General features: G+C 43.4%; 1 protein-coding gene across 1 annotated transcript; it reads right to left on the reverse strand.

Annotated features, from left to right (window-relative positions):
* Nucleotides 1-10,251: 10,251 nt before the first annotated feature.
* On the reverse strand, nucleotides 10,252-19,474 carry LOC140482452 (tubulin alpha chain). Its single transcript, XM_072579958.1, has 3 exons — nucleotides 19,228-19,474; nucleotides 11,446-11,594; nucleotides 10,252-11,360 (listed from the first exon to the last, which is right to left on the reverse strand). Exons 1-3 carry the CDS (start codon nucleotides 19,472-19,474, stop codon nucleotides 10,383-10,385), a joined length of 1,374 nt encoding a protein of 457 aa, XP_072436059.1. The 3' UTR covers nucleotides 10,252-10,382.
* Between the last annotated feature and the right edge of the window lie 3,254 nt (nucleotides 19,475-22,728).

Below are 22,728 nucleotides of genomic sequence, written 5' to 3' on the forward strand. Positions count from 1 at the left end.
TCACTGCTGCCATAGCCTTTCCTCACGTTTCTGTTTCCTGCCCCAGTACCTTTCCCACAATTGTTCACAGGCCACTGTTATGCTCTACTTTAAGTGCAATGCAGACTAGCTTTGTGATCTTTCAATTATTTTAAAAAGCAAAATGTAGTTTGAGGGGCTGAAGATGATTAAAGGATTTGATTCAGAAGCTAGAACCTGGAGGATTCTAGTGTAGTTTTAGTGTCCCTAGCACTGAGCCAAGAGACATGGGTTTAATTCCCATACTGTGGGGCGACAAACAATAGGTTGATTAGAACATATGGAAAGAAACTAGTTGGTTTATTCCAGAGTAGAAGACAAATTAGAGCATGTAGCCTTTCAACCACACACTGAACACTTGCTACCCAACCTGCTGCCGCCATCTTGAGAAACATGTCCCATGCTGATTCCTGAGATGGCAGGTAGGACTGGCATATGTCCTTGTGTTTAAATAAGAAACAGCAGAGAGTCGTGACACAGCCCAGTCCATCACACAAGCCAGCCTTCCATCTGTTGATTCTATCTACACTTCTCACCACCTCTGGAAGGCAGCCAATGTCATCAAAGAACCCTCCCACCCTGGTTTTATCTCTTCCATCAGGCAGAAGATACAAAAGCTTAAACACAAATTCAAGAACAGTTTCTCTCTTGCTGTTATTAGTCTTCCAAATGGGCTTCTCAAATTTTAAATTTAGATGTTGATCGAACTCTTTGTGCAACTTCTCTGCAGCCATAACATCTATTCCTCGCTCTGTTCTATTACCCTAATGCACTTTATATGGTATGAGCTGCCTATACTGCACGTAAAACAGAACTTTCCACTGTACATACGTGCGTGTGACAATAATAAGTCAAACCAAATAAAAAAAACTCACCAACTCCTGCTCTCCACCCTTTGCATTCTTGCCCTCAGTCCTCAGAATCCTTCCTCACATATCAAAGTTTCCTTTTAACCACAGTTATCTGCTGTGACTTTAGATATCTGTGCTCTAAGCACTGTTCGTCACTCCCCAAACGTCTCCACTTCCCTCTGTTCCAATTAACCACTCCTTAAAAGCTACCTGTTTCTCCAGCCTCATTTAATACAACTTTGCATGTTTTGTGCCAAGTTTATTTTGATAACACTCCTGTGTCACGCCTTGGGATGTTTGGCTATGTTAATGATGCTTTATAAGTATGAATTATCGTCCTTAAAATCAGAACTGAGTTTCTCAAGCACTTTGCAGATGTTGGAAATCTGAAATAAGAACAGTGTTTCACTTTTCTATCTTATAGTTTTTTATTGTCACTCTTTCCTGAACATGCTACAGAGTGGGATAGAAATCCAGAGAGGTTGAATCGATCCTTTAACAGTTTATTTGTTGTACAGTTTCGAGAGAGGTTAAAGTCCACAGGGAGTTTGGCTTGATTTAAGAGGAATAGGAAATGATAGCAACTCCCACTCCCTCGTCATAACCCGAACCGGGGACTGGTTTAGGAGATTATAGTAAATATTATCTGCTTTCCTCAGAACCTCTTGTCACACTGGTTAAGCTGATTGTTCACTGTAATGTAAAATAAATGTACCATAAACAAATATGAAATCAGCATAAGTTTCTCAGCTTTAGGGTGTAGAGCAAGACACAGACTATGGACCGACAAGGAAGGTCTTTGGGTGGTTTAGAATCATAGAATCCCTACAGTGTGGAGTAGGCCATTCAACCCATCAAGTCCACACTGACCCCCTCTGAACAGCAGTATCCTGCCCCTGTCCCTGTAACCCAGCATTTCTCGAGGCTAATCCACTGCCCCTGAATACTATAGGCACTTTAGCACAGCCAATCCACCCAACCTGCACATTTTGGACTGTGGTAGGAAGCCTATGCAGGCACAGGGAGAACTTGCAGACTCTACATAGCCAGTCACCTGAGAGCAGAATCGGACTCCAGTCCCTGGTGCTGAGAGGCAGCATGCTAACCACTGAGCCACTGTCTACTTAAAAAGGGTTAGATAGCTGGGAATGAGTTCAAGGTTAATTGCAAACTGACATGAAGATTTTAAATGTTGACCTTCATGTTTGAAAGGCTTTCGTTGACAACAGAGGAAAATGGTGATACTGCCTGTGTGCGTGCCAACTCTGAAACTAAAGCTCCAGTATGACTCCTGATGACCACTGCATCTGTGATGGAACCTGACTGTAAGAGTTATGTTGGTGGCCAAACTGGTGAAGCTGCAACCAGAAATTTGATTTACACCATATCATAAGATCTAGGAGCAGAACTAAGCCCCTTGCCCCATCCAGACTGCTTCACCATTCGCTCATGGCCTATCTTCTCCCTGTAATCCTTCAACCCATTACCAATTAAAAAATTTGTCTAACCCCTCCTTAAATTTATTCACTGTCCCAGCATCCAACGCACTTTGCAGCAGCGAATTCCACAGATTCACAATCTTTTGGGGCAAAAGATTTTGACTCTTGTTTTAAATTTGCTACCCCTTACCCAAAGACTGTGACCTCTTGTCCAGAATGTCCCACAAGAGGAAGCATCTGCTCCACGTCTATTTTATCCACGTCTTTTATCACCTTGAATATCTCAATTTAATCTCTTGTTCTTCTAAATTTCAGAGACTATAGGCCTAAACAGTTCAATCTCTCTTAATATGACAAGCCCCTCATTTCTGGGATCAATCTAGTGAACCTCTTCTGAACTGCCTTCAATGCCACTTCAGGAGGAAGTGGTGGAGGCTGGTACAATTGCAACATTTAAGAGGCATTTGGATGGGTATATGAATAGGAAGGGTTTGGAGGGATATGGGCCGGGTGCTGGCAGGTGGGACAATATTGGGTTGGGATATCTGGACGGGTTGGAACGAAGGTTCTGTTTCCATGCTGTTTATCTCTGATTCTATCTTTCCACAAATAAGAGGACTAAAACTGTTGCACAATACTAGCAAGTTTTGAGAAGATGTGTAGCTCAGGTTGAGGTTCTGGATGTAGGTTTGCTCGCTGAGCTGGAAGCTGTGCACAATAAACTAGTTACGATCGCTCCACTGCATTGTATATTGTATATGTCCATCACCGTGTGTAGATGGAGGGTGCTGATGATGACCTGGGGATCCGCAGTGACTTATGGACAGAAATCTAGTTTACAGTTACGTTACCAACTCCAAGCAGTGGTGAAGAAGTGGAATGAGGCACAGTTGGCTTCGATGCCTCAAACATCGAAGTAACACTAAAGACATGGGTTCAATTCCCATTCTACCTGAGATAGGAGTTACCCCAGAGGGAAGGTGCAAAGGCAAGCAACACTACCCTGAAACCGGCTCTATTCAGGATGAAGTATCTGCAAAGAATGTGCCAAAGGCCTACCCTCAAGATAGACCACACGTCATTCACTCAGAGCGAACATGGTGATGTTACTGAACTAAAGCCTGAACCATAGTATCTGAGGAATTTAAATTGTTGATTTACAAAAAACCCATGAAGCCACAAAACTGGATTATCATTTTTTTAAAAAGTCACCTGCCTTCCTTATGTGGTTGTATGTAACTCTAGAGCTGAAAATGTGTTGCTGGAAAAGCGCAGCAGGTCAGGCAGCATCCACGGAGCAGGAGAATCGACGTTTCGGGCATGAGCCCTTCTTCAGGAATGAGGAAGGGCTCATGCCCGAAACGTCGATTCTCCTGCTCCTTGGATGCTGCCTGACCTGCTGTGCTTTTCCAGCAACACATTTTCTGCTCTGATCTCCAGCATCTGCAGTCCTCACTTTCTCCCGTATGTAACTCTAAACCCACAGCAATGTAGTTCCCTCTTAACTGGCTTCTAAAATGTCCAAATGAACTGCTAGTTGTATTCACTGTCCCCTTCTCAAGGACAATTTGGGATGGGCAATAAATGCTGGCCTTAACAGTGGCACCCGCATCTTATAAATGAATAAAAATTCCTGCGATCGTAAAGAGCTCTTTGTAGTTGAGTGAGTTTATGACTACAGTGTTAGTTTCTCTGTACTAAAGAGGTAAATGCAGGAACTGAAAGCATAAAACCAGCAGAGCAGAAGCAGTCATTTCTGCATTAGTTAAAAGGTTGAAGTGTCAGCCATGGAAAAGTAAATATTTACTGAAAGTTGGTGTAAATTTACAGTCAATTTTGCCAAGGGTGTAGTTTCGTAGACTTGCACAATGGCAAATAATCCAACAGAAATATTGGAAATAATTGAGTGAGAAGGAAGTGATATTTACATCCTATTTTCCCCCAAGTGAATGAACATGGTGTCTACCAGCTAGTTGAGTAGGGTGCTAGAGGTCACAAATATCATTGCCTTCTTTGAGAGCCTCTGATGTATTTTGAGATGACTGGTAAGTCCAACGTTCAGTCTGCATGCTCTGACGTACAGGGGGACGTGGTGGTTGGAGTGTTGTGCAAACAGGTTGATTGGAGGTCTGTGTACTCTGTCTGTCACCCAAATTTCACCGATGCACGTTGACAGTGAAGGTTCCTCATGTGCTCCATTTCTCCCTGAGCAAACCTCTGTTTCGGCTGGTCACAGACTTGAGTCATACAGAACAGAAACAGACCCTTCGGTCCAACCAGTCCGCGCCAAATTTAGATTAGATTAGATTAGTTACAATGTGGAAACAGGCCCTTTGGCCCAACAAGTCCACACCGACCCACCGAAGCGCAAACCACCCAGACCTATTACCCTACATTTACCCCTTCACCTAACACTACAGGCAATTTCCCATGGCCAATTCACCTGACCTGTACGTTTTTGGACTGTGGGAGGAAACCCACGCAAACACGAGGAGAATGTGCAAACTCTACACAGTCAGTCGCCTAAGGCAGGAATTGAACCCAGGTCTCTGGCGCTGTGAGGTGGCAGTGCTTGCCACCGTGCCGCCCATAAAATCCTAACCTAAACTAGTCTCACCTGACTGCCCATGGTCCGTATCCCTCCAAATCTTTTCTACTCATATACTTACCTGAGTGTCTTTTAAATGTTGTGACTGTGCTCACATCCTCCACTTCCTCAGGAAATTCATTCCACACACAAACCACCCCCAGTATAAAAGATTTTCCCTTTCTGTCTTTTTAAAATCTCCCTCCTCTCACCTTAAAAGTTTGCCCCTTAATCTTGAAATCCCCCACACCTACTATTAACTATAATTTTATAAACCTCTATAAGGTTATGTCTCAACCTCCTACATTCCACTGTAAAACGTCATTGGGGATGTTTGACCGCTTCAGGAAGGCTTTGAGAATATCCCAGAGTGTTTCCTGTCATCCCCGTGAAAGACTCTGATTCAAGCACTCATTGAGGATGCAGGGTCAGGCTCATAAGCAACAGGTACTGCCTGGTTTTGTTAGACCTCCCCCTCGATGGTGGGTAGGTTGGTTTGGGAGAGGAGGTTGCTCTTGGACCGTGTTTCCTGCCCCTGATTTTTGGAAGATCTAGTGAAGATACCACAGGTAATACTTACCCAATGCTTCGAGGGTCTATTGTTGTCCAAGTCACAAAGGAGTGTATGCTGCTGCTGCCTAGTAACCAAACCATGGTATAGTGCATCACTGTCAAAAAGTGTGGTGCTATAAAGGCACAGCCAGTCAGGCAGTTTCTGAGGAGTAGGAAATTTGATGCTTCAAGCATAAGCTCTTCAGGAAAGATGAAGAGCTTTATTCCTGATGATGAGACTCTGCTCAAAATGTCGACTCTCCTGCTCCTCAGATGCTGCCTGACCAGCTGTGCTTTTCCTGCACTAGACTTTCGGATTCTCATCTCCAGCATCTGCAGTTCTCACTTTCTCCCGAAACTGTGTCACTGTTACTTGACCTCCTCAGTTCAATTAATGTAGCAAAACAATGGGTTTTACTTATTTGTTTGGGATGTGGGAAGTTCCTTTCGCCTATTAACTACGAGCAAAGTGAATTAGGAGCAGGAACAGCCCACTTGCTCCCTCAAGCCTGCTCCAACTTTCAATAAGATCCCAGCTGATCTGTTCACACCCCATTCCCATCTACCCCAATAACCTTTCAACCCCTCGCTTGTGAAGGACCTTGTGTGTTTCAATCAAGTCACCTTTTATTTGATCTCAACCTTCCAGTTTTCCTATTCTGTCTGGTTAAAGCTTTCAAATGCAAAGTAGCAATCAGTACATTTAACCACACTATCTTCCTGCAACAAGTGAATAATATCTTGGAATAATGTCATAGGATTCTTACACAACTTTTAGGGTAGGCAGTGGTTGTAGTGGTAAAAGCATGGACCTAGTAATCCAGGCAAATTGTCTGGGGTTAGGATTCAAATTCCATAATAACAGATGGTGAAATTTGAATTCAGTGAAGAATCGAGCCTAATGGCAACCCTGTAATGGCATTAAAACCTCAGCTGGTTCATTAATAACCTTTAGGGAAGGAAATCTGCCATCCTTACCTAGTCTGACCTGCATGTGAATCCAGACCATCAGCGATATGGTTGATTCTAATTGCTGTCTGGGTAATTAGGGATGGGGAATAAAGGGGCAGCGTGGTGGCTCAGTGGTTAGCACTGCTGCCTCACAGCGGCAGGGACCCGGGTTTGTTTCCACTCTCATTTGCACATTCTCCCTGTGTCTGCAGAAATGTGCATGTTAGGTGGATTGGCCAATCTGAATTGCCCATATTATCTTGGGAAATGCAAGGTTACAGGTATGGGGGAGGGTCTGGGTGGGATGCTCTTTTGAAGGGTTGGTGTGGACCTGATAGGGCAAATGGACTGCTTCTACACTGTAGGAGATTCTATGAATTAGAATTAGCATTATTGTCACATGAGTACAGTGAAAAGATTCCAAGTCGCCACTTACAGCACCATCTTCGCTACCTTGGAACAGATATCTTAAGTAAATGCTGTCCTGGCCAGTGATGCCCACATCCTGTAGGTCAACAGGAAAATGAAATAGAACCATGGAATGGAATACTGTGGACCAATCAGCCAATAGCACACACCACCCCCACCCCTCCCCCCCCCTCCCCCCAACCGCCTCAACATCCAGTTTGACTGATCTTCTTATGTTTTCTTGTGAAGTTGCAATCCACAATCCTCTGACTCAGTGCCACTAAATGTCTTAGACTGACACACCCATTGATGTAACAGAATAAATATAAAGGCAACTTTGAAAGGGTACGTTCCCTTTTGTTTTGATAGATATTTCCACTGTTCATTATAAATATGACTTGTATATAAATATATAGAAGCAGCACCTCCGTGACTTCATCCCAATATGATTTATAGCCAAGGAAGTATTTTTGAAAAGTAGTCAGTGTCTTAGAGTAGGGAAATTTGGCAGTCAATTGACACGTAGTAAGATCCCACAAAAATAAATGACTCAACAATGTATTTATATCGTGCCTTCAGCATAATTAAACAACCCAAAGCACTCCACAGACGTATTATAAAATAAAAAAAAATTATACTGAGTACATAAATAGATAGTAGTTCACAATAAACCTGAAAGGAGCCAAGGCAAGGTCAAGAGTTTTATGGAAGGAATTCCAGGGCTGAGGGTCCAGGCAAAGGAAGATATACCAGCAAAGCTGGAGGCCAGAATTGATGGAGCAAGGGTTTCTCAGAGAGTTGTTGGGCTGAGAGATTATACAAATAGGGAAGAACCATGCTATGGAGGGATTAGAAAGCAGGAATGAGCATGTTAAAATCACAGCATTACTTGATGTCAGAGTGCACAGGAAAGATACATCAATGGGACTTGATGTGAGCTGAAACTTTTCACAGAATCCCTACCATATGGCAGCAGGCCTTTCAGCCCATACCAACCCTCCAAGGAGTACCTCACCCCTCTATCCTATCTCTGGAACCTTGCATTTCTAATGGATAATCCATCTAGCCTACACATCCCTGGATACTGTGGGCAATTTAGCACAGCCAAACCACCCAACCTGCACATCTTTAGACTGTGGGAGGAAATCAAAGCATCCAGAGGGGAACTATGGAAACACTGGGAGAATGTGCAAACTCCTAACAGACAGTTGCCCGAGGGTGGAACCGAACCCAGGTCGCTATCGCTGTGAGGTAGCGTGAATGTATATGGGGCGTAGAATACAGAAGACCAAACAAGCCTTGTCAGTATATTCTGGCTTGTACAATAAAAGATCTGAACAAAGGTTTTGGCAAATGAACGAAGATGGGGCAAAGGTGGATGATGTTATGGAGGGTTGAAACAGATGGTTTTAGGGATGGAGTGAACAGGAAGTTAGAAATTCAGCTTGAATTCAGCTGTGACACCATTGCAAAGGGATAGACATGACCTCAGATTGTTCCCTGAGAGATACAGAGACCACCATTGGGGAATGGAGTTTGGAACTGGGAATAAAAGCAATGCCTTCTATCTTTCCAGTAATTAGAGGGAATTTCTGGTCATCCAGTATTAACTTCAGGTAAGCACTCTGATAACTGAGCAGCAGTGGGGGAGTTGAGAGAGTAGTGGTAAGGTTGTTAACGTATAATCAGATTTTGGTGTTGGTTGATGGATACATACGTACAATAAAAATTTATTCATTCATGGGATGTGGGCGTCGTTGACTGAGCCAACATTTATTTCTCATCCCTGGTTATAGAGTCATAGAGATGTACAGCACGGAAACAGACCCTTCGGTCCAACTCATCCATGCTGACCAGATATCCTAACCTAATCTAGTCCCATTTGCCAGCACTTGGCCCAAATCCCCCTAAACCCTTTCTATTCATATACCAATCCAGATGCCTTTTTAAATGTTGTAATTGTACCAACCTCCACCACTTCCTCTGGCAGCTCATTCCATACACTCACCGCCTTTCCGTGAAAAAGTTGCACCTTCGGTCCCTTTTAAATCTTTCCCCTCTCACCCTAAACCCAAGCCCCCTAGTTCTGAACTCCCCAACATAAGGAATAGGCCTTGTCTATTTATCCTATCTAAGTCCCTCATGACTTCATAAACCTCTAGAAGGTCACCCATCAGCCTCCGATGCTTCAGAGAAAATAGCCCTCGCTTATTCAACTTCTCCTCTTGCTCAAACCCTCCTACCCTGGCAATATCCTTGTAAATCATTTCTGAACCCTTTCAAGTTTCACAACATCCTTCCTATAGGAGGGAGACCAGAATCGCACGCAGTATTCCAAAAGTCGCCTAACCAATGTCCTGTACGGCCGCAACATGACCTCCAACTTCTGTACTACTTGCCAAGGAGAAGGTGGAGACGCAACTGCCTCCTTCAACCACTGCAGTCCACCTGCTGTAATTTGACCCACAATGCCCTTAGGGAGGGAATTCCAGGATTCTGACCCAGAGAAATGGAAGGAACAGCGATATATTTCCAAGTCAGGATGGTGAGTAGATTTGAGAGGTACTTGAAACAGGTGGTGTTCACATGTACTTGCTACTTTTGTCCTACTAGATGGAAGTGATTATGGGTTTGGAAGGTGCTGTCTGAGGACCTTTGGTAAATTTCTGTTCTGCATCTTGAAATGGTATACACTGCTGCTACTGAGCATCAGTGGTGGAGGGAATGTTCCTGCTTATTGTGCCAATTGAAGCAAGCTGCTTTGTCCTGGATGGTGTCAAGCTTTTTGAGTGTTGTTGGAGCTGCATCCATCCAAGCCAGTGGGGAATATTCCATCACAATCCTGACTTGTGCCTTGTAGATGGTGTTCAGGATTTTGAGAGTCAGGAGGTAAGTACTGCAAGATTTCTTGCTTCTGACCTGCTCTTGTAGCCACTGTATATGGCTCGTTCAGTTCGGTTTCTGGTCAGTGGTAACCCCCAGGATGTTGATGGTGGGGAATCCAGTGATGGTAACACCATTTAAAATTCACCTACTTTTCTTGTAAAACTATCATTTAATCTTCATTACCAACTGCATGCTGCAAGCATGTCTTCAGGTTAACATCTCATCTGTAATGTAGCAGGTCTGTCAGTACAGCCCTCTCTCTGTACCACACTGGAAATGCCAGACTGTATACTTAATCCTGGCTTAAATCCACAAACCTCAGACTCAGAGGCCAGATTGCTACAAAATAAGCTAGTAGTTGGGGAACTGAATCAAGTCTTTCCAAATTTAGCATACTACATGATAAATGCAGGGTGAACATCTCTGCAGAATAATTCTTAAGTCGAGTTTTGGAAGACGTATCCTGAACATATTTTTAGAAACATTCCCTCCATTCAGATTTCCTTCAGCTCACGAAGGCTTCAATAATTCAAAGTATGACAATTAAAATACACAATGAATATAGGCTCAAAATATGTTTTACTTAATAATGTTTCAGTAATTACACCAGTTCTCAATGGTCATACCACATTGTTAAACAAGTTATAAAACTGAGCCTCCTCCTAAAAAGATGATTTAAGGATAAACTGTTTAATACTCCTCCTCCCCCTCTTCTTCCCCCTCAAAGGAGTCAATGCCAACCTCTTCATAATCTTTCTCCAAGGCAGCCATGTCTTCACGGGCCTCCGAGAACTCCCCTTCCTCCATCCCCTCACCCACGTACCAATGCACAAAGGCGCGCTTGGCATACATCAGATCAAACTTGTGGTCTAGTCGAGCCCAGGCTTCAGCGATGGCCGTGGTGTTGCTCAGCATACACACAGCCCGTTTCACCTTCGCCAAGTCCCCACCAGGTACTGCAGTAGGGGGCTGGTAGTTGATGCCAACCTTGAAGCCAGTTGGGCACCAGTCCACAAACTGGATGCTGCGTTTGGTCTTAATGGCACCAATGGCAACATTGACGTCTTTAGGCACCACATCACCACGGTAGAGCAGGCAGCAAGCCATGTACTTGCCGTGGCGAGGGTCACACTTGACCATCTGGTTTGCTGGCTCAAAGCAGGCATTGGTGATCTCAGCCACAGAGAGCTGTTCATGGTAAGCTTTCTCAGCTGAGATGACTGGGGCGTAGGTAGCCAGAGGGAAATGGATACGTGGATAGGGAACTAAATTGGTCTGAAACTCTGTCAGGTCAACATTCAAAGCCCCATCAAAACGAAGGGAGGCTGTGATGGAGGACACAATCTGACTAATGAGTCGGTTCAAATTGGTGTAGGTTGGACGTTCAATGTCCAGGTTTCTGCGGCATATATCATAGATAGCTTCATTGTCCACCATGAAGGCGCAGTCCGAGTGTTCAAGAGTGGTGTGTGTAGTCAGGATAGAGTTGTAAGGTTCCACCACAGCTGTGGAGACCTGAGGAGCTGGGTAGATGGAAAACTCCAGCTTGGATTTCTTGCCAAAGTCGACAGAGAGACGTTCCATCAGCAGGGATGTGAACCCAGAGCCAGTGCCTCCACCGAAGCTGTGGAACACGAGGAAACCCTGAAGACCTGTACATTGGTCAGCCTGTGGAATAGAGCAGGAACAATCAATCAAAGCAAGGAACTGTAATTACTGACTACTGGCAAACGTATGGGAGCTGCCCACTCACCAGCTTACGGATTCTGTCCAAAACTGAATCAATCAGCTCCTTGCCAATGGTGTAGTGCCCACGGGCATAGTTGTTGGCAGCATCTTCCTTCCCAGTGATGAGCTGCTCAGGGTGATACAGCTGGCGATAGGTACCAGTACGTATCTCATCTGGAACCAGAACAGCAGGTGGAGGTCAGTTTACAACCCAATAGGATGCAATAATAAACTTTTAAGAGTCAAATGCTTTTGCACTGGGTCGAAGAGAAGTGAATGGGGGGACTGCAAAAAGCACAAACAGAAAAGATTGACATATATAGACAATTTAACTTGGACAATAACTTTTGGGCTAGATAACTGACACTGGTGTAAAGTTGGGGTTATGTTACATTACTTACAAATCCAGAGATTTTCACAGAATTGTTACAGTGCTGAAGGAGGCCATTCAGCCCATCATGTAACAAAAGGAGTCTGGGTAATCCAAGATGGAGGATGGGAGAAATTTCTGGCTGTAACAGCTGCTCCTTTTTTTAGGTGCTGCAGGGGGTTTCCTTGAATTCCAGGAGCAGCAATTTCTGCTTTATATGCTGTTGCATTGTTTTGGAACTTTGGAAAAAAAAGTCAAAACAACAGCAGTTTTAAAAGGGAGAAGGGCAGACAAAGGAAGCACATGGCGAGGTCAGTGCAGGAGAGAGAGAGAGAGACAGAGAGAGAACCTGTACAGTTACTGCCTTTGCTGTTTGAATTCATTTATCGTTGGACATCAGAGTGCATCTGGGAAAACTAACAAACAGTGAAATTCACAACTAATCTTGGACGAACTGTTGGGCGAAGTTCACAGCACAGAATCAGATAAGTTAATTGTTGTTTTCAGTGTGGCCTACAGAGAATCTGCAGTAGTGAATAGAGTGGGTTCTTTTTTGATTATATGTTTTTGGAGATATGTCTCTTGATTAAACTTAAAATATAAGCCATAACTATGAATTTAACCTGGGGCAGTGCTTGTAGAGGAATAAGACGGTGTTAATTTCTGGGTCTGTAGATTGTAAAGGAGCAAAAATGGCCTTTGCAGTGATATATACTTCTTGTCAGATTTGGGAGTTTAAAGAGAGTTTAAGGGTTATTGTAGATTATGTCTGCTATAAATGCTGTTGGCTGCGAATCTTATCAGTTCGAATGGATCGGTTTGAGAGACAGTTAGAAGCGATGAGGAATTTGCAACAGCAACGATATGTGATGGATGGCAGTTATAGGAAGGGGGAAAGTCTCTGATACAGTCACATAGATGGGTTAACTCCAGGAAAGGTAAGAGAGGTAGGCAGCTAGTGCAGGAGTCTTTTATGGATATACCCATTTCAAACAGGTATGCTGTTTTGGAAAATATAGGGGGTGATGGATTCTCAGGGGAATGTAGCACGAACAGCCAAGTTTCTGGTTTTGAGACAGGCTCTAATGCAACGAGGGGTACGTCAGGTACCAAGAGATCAATTGTGTTAGAGGATTCTCTAGTCCGAGGTACAGACAGATGTTTCAGTGGCCAGCAGCGAAAAAGCATAATGGTGTGATGCTTCCCTGGTGCCAGGATCAAGGATGTCTCAGAGACGGTGCAGAATGTTCTCACAGGGGAGTGGGGCCAGCAAGAGGTCATTGTCCACATTGAAACCGACATAGGAAGCGAAAAGGTTGAGACTCTGAAGGGAGGTTACAGAGAGTTAGGTAGAAATTTAAAAAGGAGGTCCTCGAAAGTAGTAACATCTGGATTAGTGCTACGAGCTAGTGAGGGCAGGAATAGGAGGATAGAGCAGATGAATGCATGGCTGAGGAGCTGGTGTATGGGAGAAGGATTCACATTTTTGGATCATTGGAATCTCCTTTGGGGTAGAAGTGACCTGTACAAGAAGGACAGATTGCACCTAAATTGGAAAGGTACGAATATACTGCCAGGGAAATTTGCTAAAGCTGCTCAGAAGGTTTTAAACTAATAAGGTGGGGGGAAGTGGGGGGAACCCAGGGAGATAGTGAAGAAAGAGATCAATCTGAGACTGGTACAGTTGGGAACAGAAGCGAGTCAAACAAACAGTCAGGGTAGGCAGGGACAAGGTAGGACTAATAAATTAAACTACATTTATTTCAATGCAAGGGGCCTAACAGGGAAGGCAGATGAACTCAGGGCATGGTTAGGAACATGGGACTGGAATATCATAGCAATTATAGAAACATAGCTCAGGGATGGGCAGGACTGGCAGCTTAATGTTCCAGGATACAAATGCTACAGGAAGGATAGAAAGGGAGGCAAGAGAGGAGGGGGAGTGGCATTTTTGATAAGGGATAGCATTACAGCTGTGCTGAGGGAGGATATTCCCAGAAATACGTCCAGGGAAGTTATTTGGGTGGAACTGAGAAACAAGAAAGGGATGATAACCTTATTGGGATTGTATTATAGACCCCCTAATAGTCAGAGGGAAATTGAGAAACAAACTTGTAAGGAGATCTCAGCTATCTGTAAGAATAATAGGGTGGTTATGGTAGGGGATTTTTAGTTTCCAAACATAGACTGGGGCTGCCATAGTGTTAAGGGTTTAGATGAAGAGAAATTTGTTAAATGTGTACAAGACAATTTTCTGATTCACTATGTGGATGTACCTACTAGAGAAGGTGCAAAACTTTACCTACTCTTGGGAAATAAGGCAGGGCAGGTGACTGAGGTGTCAGTGGGGGAGCACTTTGGGGCCAGCGACCATAATTCTATTAGATTTAAAATAGTGATGGAAAAGGATAGACCAGATCTAAAAGTTGAAGTTCTAAATTGGAGAAAGGCTAATTTTGATGGTATGAGGCAAGAACTTTTGAAAGCTAATTGGGGGCAGATGTTCACAGGTAAAGGGACAGCTGGAAAATGGGAAACCTTCAGAAATGAGATAACGAAATACCAGAGACAGTATATTCCTGTCATGGTGAAAGGAAAGGCTGGTAGGTATGGGGAATTCTGGATGACGAAAGAAATTGAGGGTTTGGTTAAGAAAAAGGAAGCAAGCATATGTCAGGTATAGACAGGATAGATCGAGTGAATCCTTAGAAGAGTATAAAGGCAGTAGGAGTATACTTAAGAGGGAAATCAGGAGGGCAAAAAGGGGACATGAGATAGCTTTGGTAAATAGGGTTAAGGAGAATCCAAAGGGTTTTTACAAATACATTAAGGACAAAAGGGTAACTAGGGAGAGAATAGGGCCCCTCAAAGGTCAGCAAGATGGCCTTTGTGTGGAGCCGCAGAAAATGGGGGAGATACTAATCGAGTATTTTGCATCAGTGTTTACTGTGGAAAAGGATATGGAAGATAGAGACTGTAGGGAAATAGATGGTGACACTTTGCAAAATGTCCAGATTACAGAGGAGGAAGTGTTGGATGTCTTGAAATGCATAAAGGTGGATAAATCCCCAGGACCTGATCAGGTGTACCCACGTGTTCTGTGGGAAGCTAAAGAAGTGGTTGCTGGATCTCTTGCTGAGAAACCTGTATCATCAATAGTCACAGGTGAGGTGCTGGAAGACTGGAGCTTGGCTAACATGGTGCCACTGTTTAAGAAGGGTGGTAAGGACAAGCCAGGGAACTATAGACCAGTGAGCCTGACGTCGGTGGTGGGTAAGTTGCTAGCGGGAATCCTGAGGGACAGGATGTACATGTATTTAGAAAGGCAAGGACTGATTAGGGATAGTCAACATGGCTTTGTCAGTGGGAAATCATGTCTCACAAACTTGATTGAGTTTTTTGAAAAAGTAACAAAGAGGATTGATGAGGGCAGAGTGGTAGATGTGATCTATATGGACTTCAGTAAGGCATTCGACAAGGTTCCCCATGGGAGACTGATTAGCAAGGTTAGATCGCACGGAATACAGGGAGAACTAGCCATTTGGATACAGAACTGGCTCAAAGGTAGAAGACAGAGGGTGGTGGTGGAGGGTTGGTTTTCAGACTGCAGGCCTGTGACCAGTGGAGTGCCACAAGGATCGGTGATGGGTCTTCTATTTTTTGTCATTTACATAAATGATTTGGATGCGAGTATAAGAGGTACAGTTAGTAAGTTTGCAGATGACACCAAAATTTGAGGTGTAGTGGACAGCGAAGAGGGTTACCTCAGATTACAACAGGATCTTGATCAGATGGGCCAATGGGCTGAGAAATAGCAGATGGAGTTTAATTCAGATAAATGTGAGGTGCTGCATTTTGGGAAAGCAAATCTTAGCAGGACTTATATACTTAATGTAATGGTAAGGTCCTAGGGAGGGTTGCAGAACAAAGAGACCTTGGAGTGCAGGATCATAGCTCCTTGAAAGTGGAGTCGCAGGTAGATAAGATAGTGAAGGCGGCATTTGGTATGCTTTCTTTTATTGGTCAGAGTATTGAGTACAGGAGTTGGGAGGTCATGTTACGGCTGTACAGGACATTGGTTTGGCCACAGTTGGAATATTGCATGCAATTCTGGTTTCCTTCCTATTGGAAAGATGTTGTGAAACTTGAAAGGGTTCAGAAAAGATTTAGAAGGATGTTGCCAGGGTTGGAGGATTTGAGCTATAGGGAGGGGCTGAACAGTCTGGGGCTGTTTTCCCTGGAGCGTCGGAGGCTGAGGGGTGACCTTATAGAGGTTTACAAAATTATGAGGGTCATGGATAGGGTAAATAGGCAAAGTCTTTTCCCTGGGGTTGGGGAGTCCAGAACTAGAGGACATAGGTTTAGGGTGAGCGGGGAAAGATATAAAAGAGACCTAAGGGGTAACCTTTTCACACAGAGGGTGGTACGTGTATGGAATGAGCTGCCAGAGGGTGTAGTGGAGGTTAGTACAATTGCAACATTTAAGAAACATTTGGATGGATATATGAATAGGAAGGGTTTGGAGGGATATGGGCCGGGTGCTGCCAGGTGGGACTAGATTGGGTTGGGATATCTGGTCGGCATGGAGGGGGTTGGACTGAAGGGTCTGTTTCCATGCTATACATCTCTATGACTCTATATCTGCACCAGCTCTTCAAATGAGCATCGTTACCCACTCTGACGGTTCTCTGGACTAGTGAATTTTGAACAGTTTTAAATACATAAATAAAACTAAGTTTTGTACCAAGGTACTTTGTACCTAAGATGGCACCATGTGTGGCAATATTATTCACTTGTCACTGTACTCCTGTACTCCGTACTTGAGTCCACATGACGATAAAACCTAAATATGAATCTGAATCTCAATCTGCTCTGTCACTATAACTGAGCATTACACTGGTGGTTGTTATGACACAGAGGTCGAACCCCTTGTTAATTAAAACCCATCACCCAGGAAAGCTCTACTTGCCCCGTAATCTGTGAGTGACAGAGAACTCCTAAATCCCACTATCTAAAGAGAAATAACAATTTATTTTCCCAAACTCTAATAGTGAATGTTAAACAAAATGTATTCACAAATCCAAGCCCTCCTTTTCTTAACTATTTACTATCTGACCCCAACTCTATAAAAAAGGCTGTTCCAGTAACACACTGATTAAACATTGCATTAACTTAGTCTCAAGACCACACAGGCTCTGTCTTCTCTGTTGTCTTCAATCTTCAGCTACTGATCTCCCTGGATCATCATTTCTTTTTACTGTATGTCTATTTCACATGAAAAGGTACCTTTGATAGACAGTGTCTTCTAATTTCTTTGAGAGCTTGATTTTAGATGGGTAGTTAGTTCTTCAGCTCAACAGCAGTTGCTCAGCTGATCAGTGTCAGTTGCTTTCTGACCAATTTTCAAAATGTCCATGTTTTTTGTACCGCCAACATTGTACTATCTCATTGGTTCGATATTGTCAAAGCAATAAAGTCAAACTCAATTGGATTTTAGTATCCTGGGCATAAATTAAGCTGATTGGTTAAGTTATAATTGTTGTCAAAACAGCAGCCAAAACTCAGGTATCCATTTAACAGCTAATTGTTTCATGTATCTATTTTGGAATAGCTCATCTCCCAGCCTTTCCATTTCAGGCAGCTGAGCCTGCACTTTAAGTTTACTTCAAAGTTCAGAAAACACTTTCTACTTTAAAGTGAACATACATGCTTTCGACTTCGTAACATTGTGAAAACACAAGTAATTTCCTAGAGCTCTTCAGAGAGGACACCAGTCATACTTAACCTAGTCTAACCTGGGGATGAGTTACAAAAACATACATAAAATGCCTGACCTTGAGCAGGTTTATAGGATTGAAATAAATATTTCCTGTCCCTACACACAGCAGGCTCCAGAATGAGGAATAGACCCACAGTGTAATTAGTTGATCTGAGGGCAGGACATGCCTTGACAAAGGTACAGAATAACTGTCAGTTGAAGACAGCAGTTGAAAGGTGAAGAAATATTCATGGCATTTGGGATTATTCCTTGAGGAGATGGTCAAAAGAACTCTATTACTGAAAGTAATGAATTAATGTGAATTTACCTACAATTTATAATACCACTTAGGCCTTTCAGCCCCACTGGTCTGTTCAGATGCTTACACATGCAATAGTTCAGATCTCACGTTATAAGAAAATCGCATGGTAGCCACCCTATTTAAATCAATGGGACCAAGATCACATTATAGTCGATACAGGTAAGGAAAGTTCCCGTTCTACAAATAATGGTCCAAATTCTTCAACTGCGTTAAAGCTAATTCGCGTTGATGAAACACGCGTTATAGCAGAACCAACCTGGTCTTTTTTCATCATGTACTTATCCAATTTCTCCTTAAATTATCCCATTGATCTCAGTTACTCCATGTAGTAATGCAAGTATTGCAGCTGTGTTTGTACAAAGGTGGCACTGTGGCTCAGTGGTTAGCACTGCTGCCTCATAGCGCCAGGGACCCGGGTTTGATCCCAGCCTTGGGTGACTGTCTGTGCAGAGTTTGCACATTTACCTTGTGCCTGTGTGGGTTTCCTCCCACAATTCAAAGATGTGCTGGTTGGTGAACTGGCCAGGCTAAAAGAACTCAGTATTCCTGATGAAGGGCTTTTGCCCGAAATGTCGATTTTACTGCTCCTCAGATGCTGCCTGAACTGTTGTGCTTTTCTAGCACCACTCTAATCTAAACTCTGGTTTCCAGCATCTGCAGTCATTGTTTTTACCCTGTTAGGTAAATATGGGAATGGGTCTGGGTGGATTACACTTCGGAGGGTCGGTGTGGATTTGTTGGGTCAAATAGCCTGTTTTGATATTGTAGAGAATCTAATTATCAAGCTTCTGTGTTCAAAACATTCTCTAGCTAAGGCGTTTTCTCCTGAATACCCTCCTGATTTATTTGTGACAATCTTTTATTTACGGCCATGTGTTTTGTTCTCTCACACAAGTGGAAACATCTCCATTTCCATCCTATTGAGGAGCTTCATTACTTTGAAGAGCTCTCTCCCAGTCATTGGTCAACCCTTCTCTTTATTCATTTGGGGTGCCTCAGCCTGTTCAGTTCAGAGCCAGGTTGTATCTGGAGCAAGTCCATTCCTAGTGACGGGTTCAAGCTTGATAGCAGCAGCGATCCAGAAAGGGTTTGAACATCTGGAAAGGCTACACACGTGAGACTCTCAGGGTAACCAAGACTCCAGGCTCGGGCCTGACTCCAGGCCGTGGCTAGACCTTGGTGCCTGCATCATAGGTTCTCAACACCTTTATGGAGATAAGACATTAAGATCTAGACGTTTTTCTTCCCTTCTGGCTTATGTTTATTTATTGTATAGTTTTTACTATTCCTATATTGGAATACACATGACAGTAAAATCTAATTCTAATTCTAAGAAGGATCAAAAGCCAATACAAACCGATCACAGTGGGCTCCAGATCCACAAACACAGCCCTGGGTACATGTTTGCCAGATCCGGTATGACTGAAGAATGTTGTATAGGAGTCATCCACAACTCCACTGGATTTGTCGCCTGTCATCTGCCCATCAGGCTGGATACCATGTTCCAAACAGTACAGCTCCCAGCAGGCATTGCCCATCTGGACACCAGCCTGGCCAACATGGATGGAGATACATTCACGCTGTAGAATGAAGAAAAGCATCATGAGTCTCAGAAACAATGCTAAGGAACAACAAGAATGGACACAAAAAGAACAACGTTGCCCCAGAAATCTTGTTAGGCCACTTTTAGTCGGAGTGGTAGTCCCTATACACCATGTACTCCCTGTACACTCATGACTATGTGGCCAAATTTCGTCCTAACTCCATCTACAAGTTCACTGACAACATCACCATTGTAGGCCGGATCTCAAACAACGACGAGACAGAATACAGGAAATACAGGAATACATTAGTGGCAGGGTGTAAAGATAAGTCAGAAAAATGTAAGAGCTGGTCATTGACTTCAGGAAGTGGAGTGGAGGGCATGCCCTGTCTCTATCAATGATGCCGAGGTGGAGATGGTCAAGAGCATCAAGTACCTAGGAGTGACGATCACCAACAACCTGGTTGATGCAAAGGTCAACACCACCTCTACTTCCTCAGGAAGCTGAGGAAATTTGTCATGTCCGTGAAGACTCATATCAATTTTTATAGATGCACCATAGAAAGCACCCTTTCCGGATGCATCACAACTTGGTATTGCAACTGTTCTGCCCAGGACCGTAAGAAACTGCAGAGAATGATGAACACAGTTTTAGTCCATCACGCAAACCAACCCTCCTTCCATTGACCCCATCTACACTTCTCACTGCCTCGGGAAAGCAGCCAACATCAAAGCGCCCCACCCCCCCCCACCAACACCGGTTATAATCTCTTCCAACCTCTTCTGTCAGGCAGAAGATACAGAAGTTTGAAAACACATACCAACAGGTTCAAGAACAGCTTCTTCCCTGTTGTTAGACTTCTGAATGGACCTCTCAAATTTTAAATGTAATGTTGATCTCACTCTTTGTCTCTCTGTCCTATTACCCTAATGATCTTTCTCTGGTATGATTTATCTGTACTGCATGCAATACAAAATTTTTCACTGTAGATATGACAATAATAAATCAAATCAAAGTCTATTATCCACGCACCACCGACCACATAGTCTCTTCTCTCTGTTCTTCCTTCTCCTGACCTTCAGTGCTGACCTCAGACCACCCACAGCAACAAGTTCTGGCCACAGTCGGACCACATCTGATCTGGAAATGGTCAGAAGGCAAGAGCACAGACTGATCCCACAAAGTTAAATCAACACAAGCCTGCCCTTATGAGAAGGAAAGGTTAGACGGCCAATCCATTTAGGACTGAGAGGAGGTGAAATGTCTTCACTGAAAGGAATCGTTGGAATTCTGTACCCCAGAAGGTTCCTAATCCATTGTTGAATATGTTTAAGACTGGGATAGACAGATATTTGACTTCTCATTGAATCAGGGGTGTTTCGGGCATGAGTAAGGAGCCCAGGATTGACCATGATCGTTTGAAAAGAGGAGCAGATTTGATAGTACGAATGCCCTATTTCTGATCCTTTGTCTTGTTTTTTGATGAAAAGGTCACATACTTTATGAATGATCTATACACCCAGGCTCTGAACAGTTTTAAGCATCTTACAATGTATTATTGAATGCTAAGCATCTGGGCCAAGTGAGAAAACAAAAGTTCAAAGCAGTGGAAATATGACACTACTCCGTTATAAATACTCTGCTTAATAGCCAGTTACAGACAGTTCATTTACACTGAAATAAACCACTGTCTTTCCAACTTCTGCTGCCATTTTCACAGAAGGTCACACTTCATGCTACACTCCGCAATCTAAGCTGATTCTAAAAGTCTCTTCCTTGAGTTATTTCACTTCCCTGCCTTGTCCTATATTCTCCAGGCTGATAAAGCTCAAGGGTTATGTTGCTCTAATTCTGCCTTCTTGCCCATTCTCAACTTTCTTCTCCCCAAGGCCGTACCTTCAGCCATCTAAACCCCAAGTTCAGGGGTTTCCACCTCAATACTCGCTATCCTCTGAGGACCCATTTAAATCCTATAACTTTGACCAAACAAAGATACCTGTTGTAATATTTCTTCCTTAACTCTGCTGTTTTATATCGTATTACCCTCCCATAGAGTTCATGAGGATGTTTTGATACATTGGTAAGGTGTTCTATCAATACAAGCGACGTAATCGAGGCCAACACTTCAGTGCATTACTAAGGGAGTGTTAAACTTGCTGTTTCTCAAACAAAGCATGTTGACGGGCTCAACCCAGAGTCTACCCAAGGTCACTGTTTGAAGAAGAACAGGGAGTGTTGTTAATGCCCTGGTGAAAATGAACATCTACACTTATGCATTTGGATTTATTTCCTAGAGGTAAAAACAATGACTGCAGATGCTGAAAACCAAATACTGGATTAGTGGTGCTGGAAGAGCACAGCAGTTCAGGCAGCATCCAATGAGCAGTGTAAATGAAGGGCTTTTGCCCGAAACGTCGATTTCGCTGCTCGTTGGATGCTGCCTGAACTGCTGTGCTCTTCCAGCACCACTAATCCAGTATTTATTTCCTAGAATCTAGGGAGCAGCAAGGCTCTACCACAGTCCCGGTTATTGGCAACCTCTTTCACTTCAGCTCAGAGAAGATCCTACTCAACTGGACTTCATCAAGCCTTCTTTGGCCAGCCCCATCTTCTTTATTCTTTTCCCATCAGGTGGTGTCCATTCTGCTGTCATTCTGGTAGACCATACATCTCAAAAGTTAGATACATGTCCTGCCAGTCTCCGTCATCTCTCGAGCATCACGTCCCACATGTGCCTCTGACCAGATCTCTGTGGCATTTTCCCATTTGAATGTTCTCTCCCTAAATGATGTCCAGGATTGGCCTTTGCCTTGTTTCTGTATGGGTTGGCTATAACACTTCCTTATACTACAACAGTGAGCGTACTTCAAAATTAATGAATTAGCTAGACAGGAAGCTCTGACCATGTGAAAGGTGCAATACAAATGCAATGTTTTTTCACATTGGACCATCTCTCAATGGTGCAACCGTTTCTTCTCCTTCACATCCAAGTGTTACGTCTGGCTCATTGTCATCTCTGGGTGAGAAGGCTGGGGGGGGGTTAAGCATCAGCTCAGCATGTTGTGTAAGCTAAGATTCACAGTGCAGTACTGAGGGAGTGCTACAATATCAATTCTATAATCTTCAATCAGGGAAATACTTTTGTCTTTATCTACCCAGTTTTTTCCTGTTAATATTTTGAAGACTTAGATCATATTATCCCTTAAACTTCTAAATTCTAGAAAAATGAGTCTAATTTGTATAATCTCTCTTCTCATAACTTAATCCTGGAAGTCCAGATACAATTGCTATTAAGGCTGGGTCATTAATATACT

This window comes from Chiloscyllium punctatum, chromosome 10, assembly GCF_047496795.1.
Source record: "Chiloscyllium punctatum isolate Juve2018m chromosome 10, sChiPun1.3, whole genome shotgun sequence".
In the NCBI taxonomy this organism is placed as follows: domain Eukaryota; kingdom Metazoa; phylum Chordata; class Chondrichthyes; order Orectolobiformes; family Hemiscylliidae; genus Chiloscyllium; species Chiloscyllium punctatum.

Bases quoted from the DNA above. Each gene is read 5' to 3' on its own strand.
- LOC140482452 (XM_072579958.1), bottom strand. From the start codon at position 19,474: ATGATGCTTTTCTTCATTCTACAGCGTGAATGTATCTCCATCCATGTT. The intron at 11,595-19,227 runs GTTTGTATTGGC...TTCTGGTTCCAG, and splicing joins TCTGGAGCCCACTGTGATCG to ATGAGATACGTACTGGTACC. The intron at 11,361-11,445 runs GTGAGTGGGCAG...TCTATTCCACAG, and splicing joins TGGACAGAATCCGTAAGCTG to GCTGACCAATGTACAGGTCT.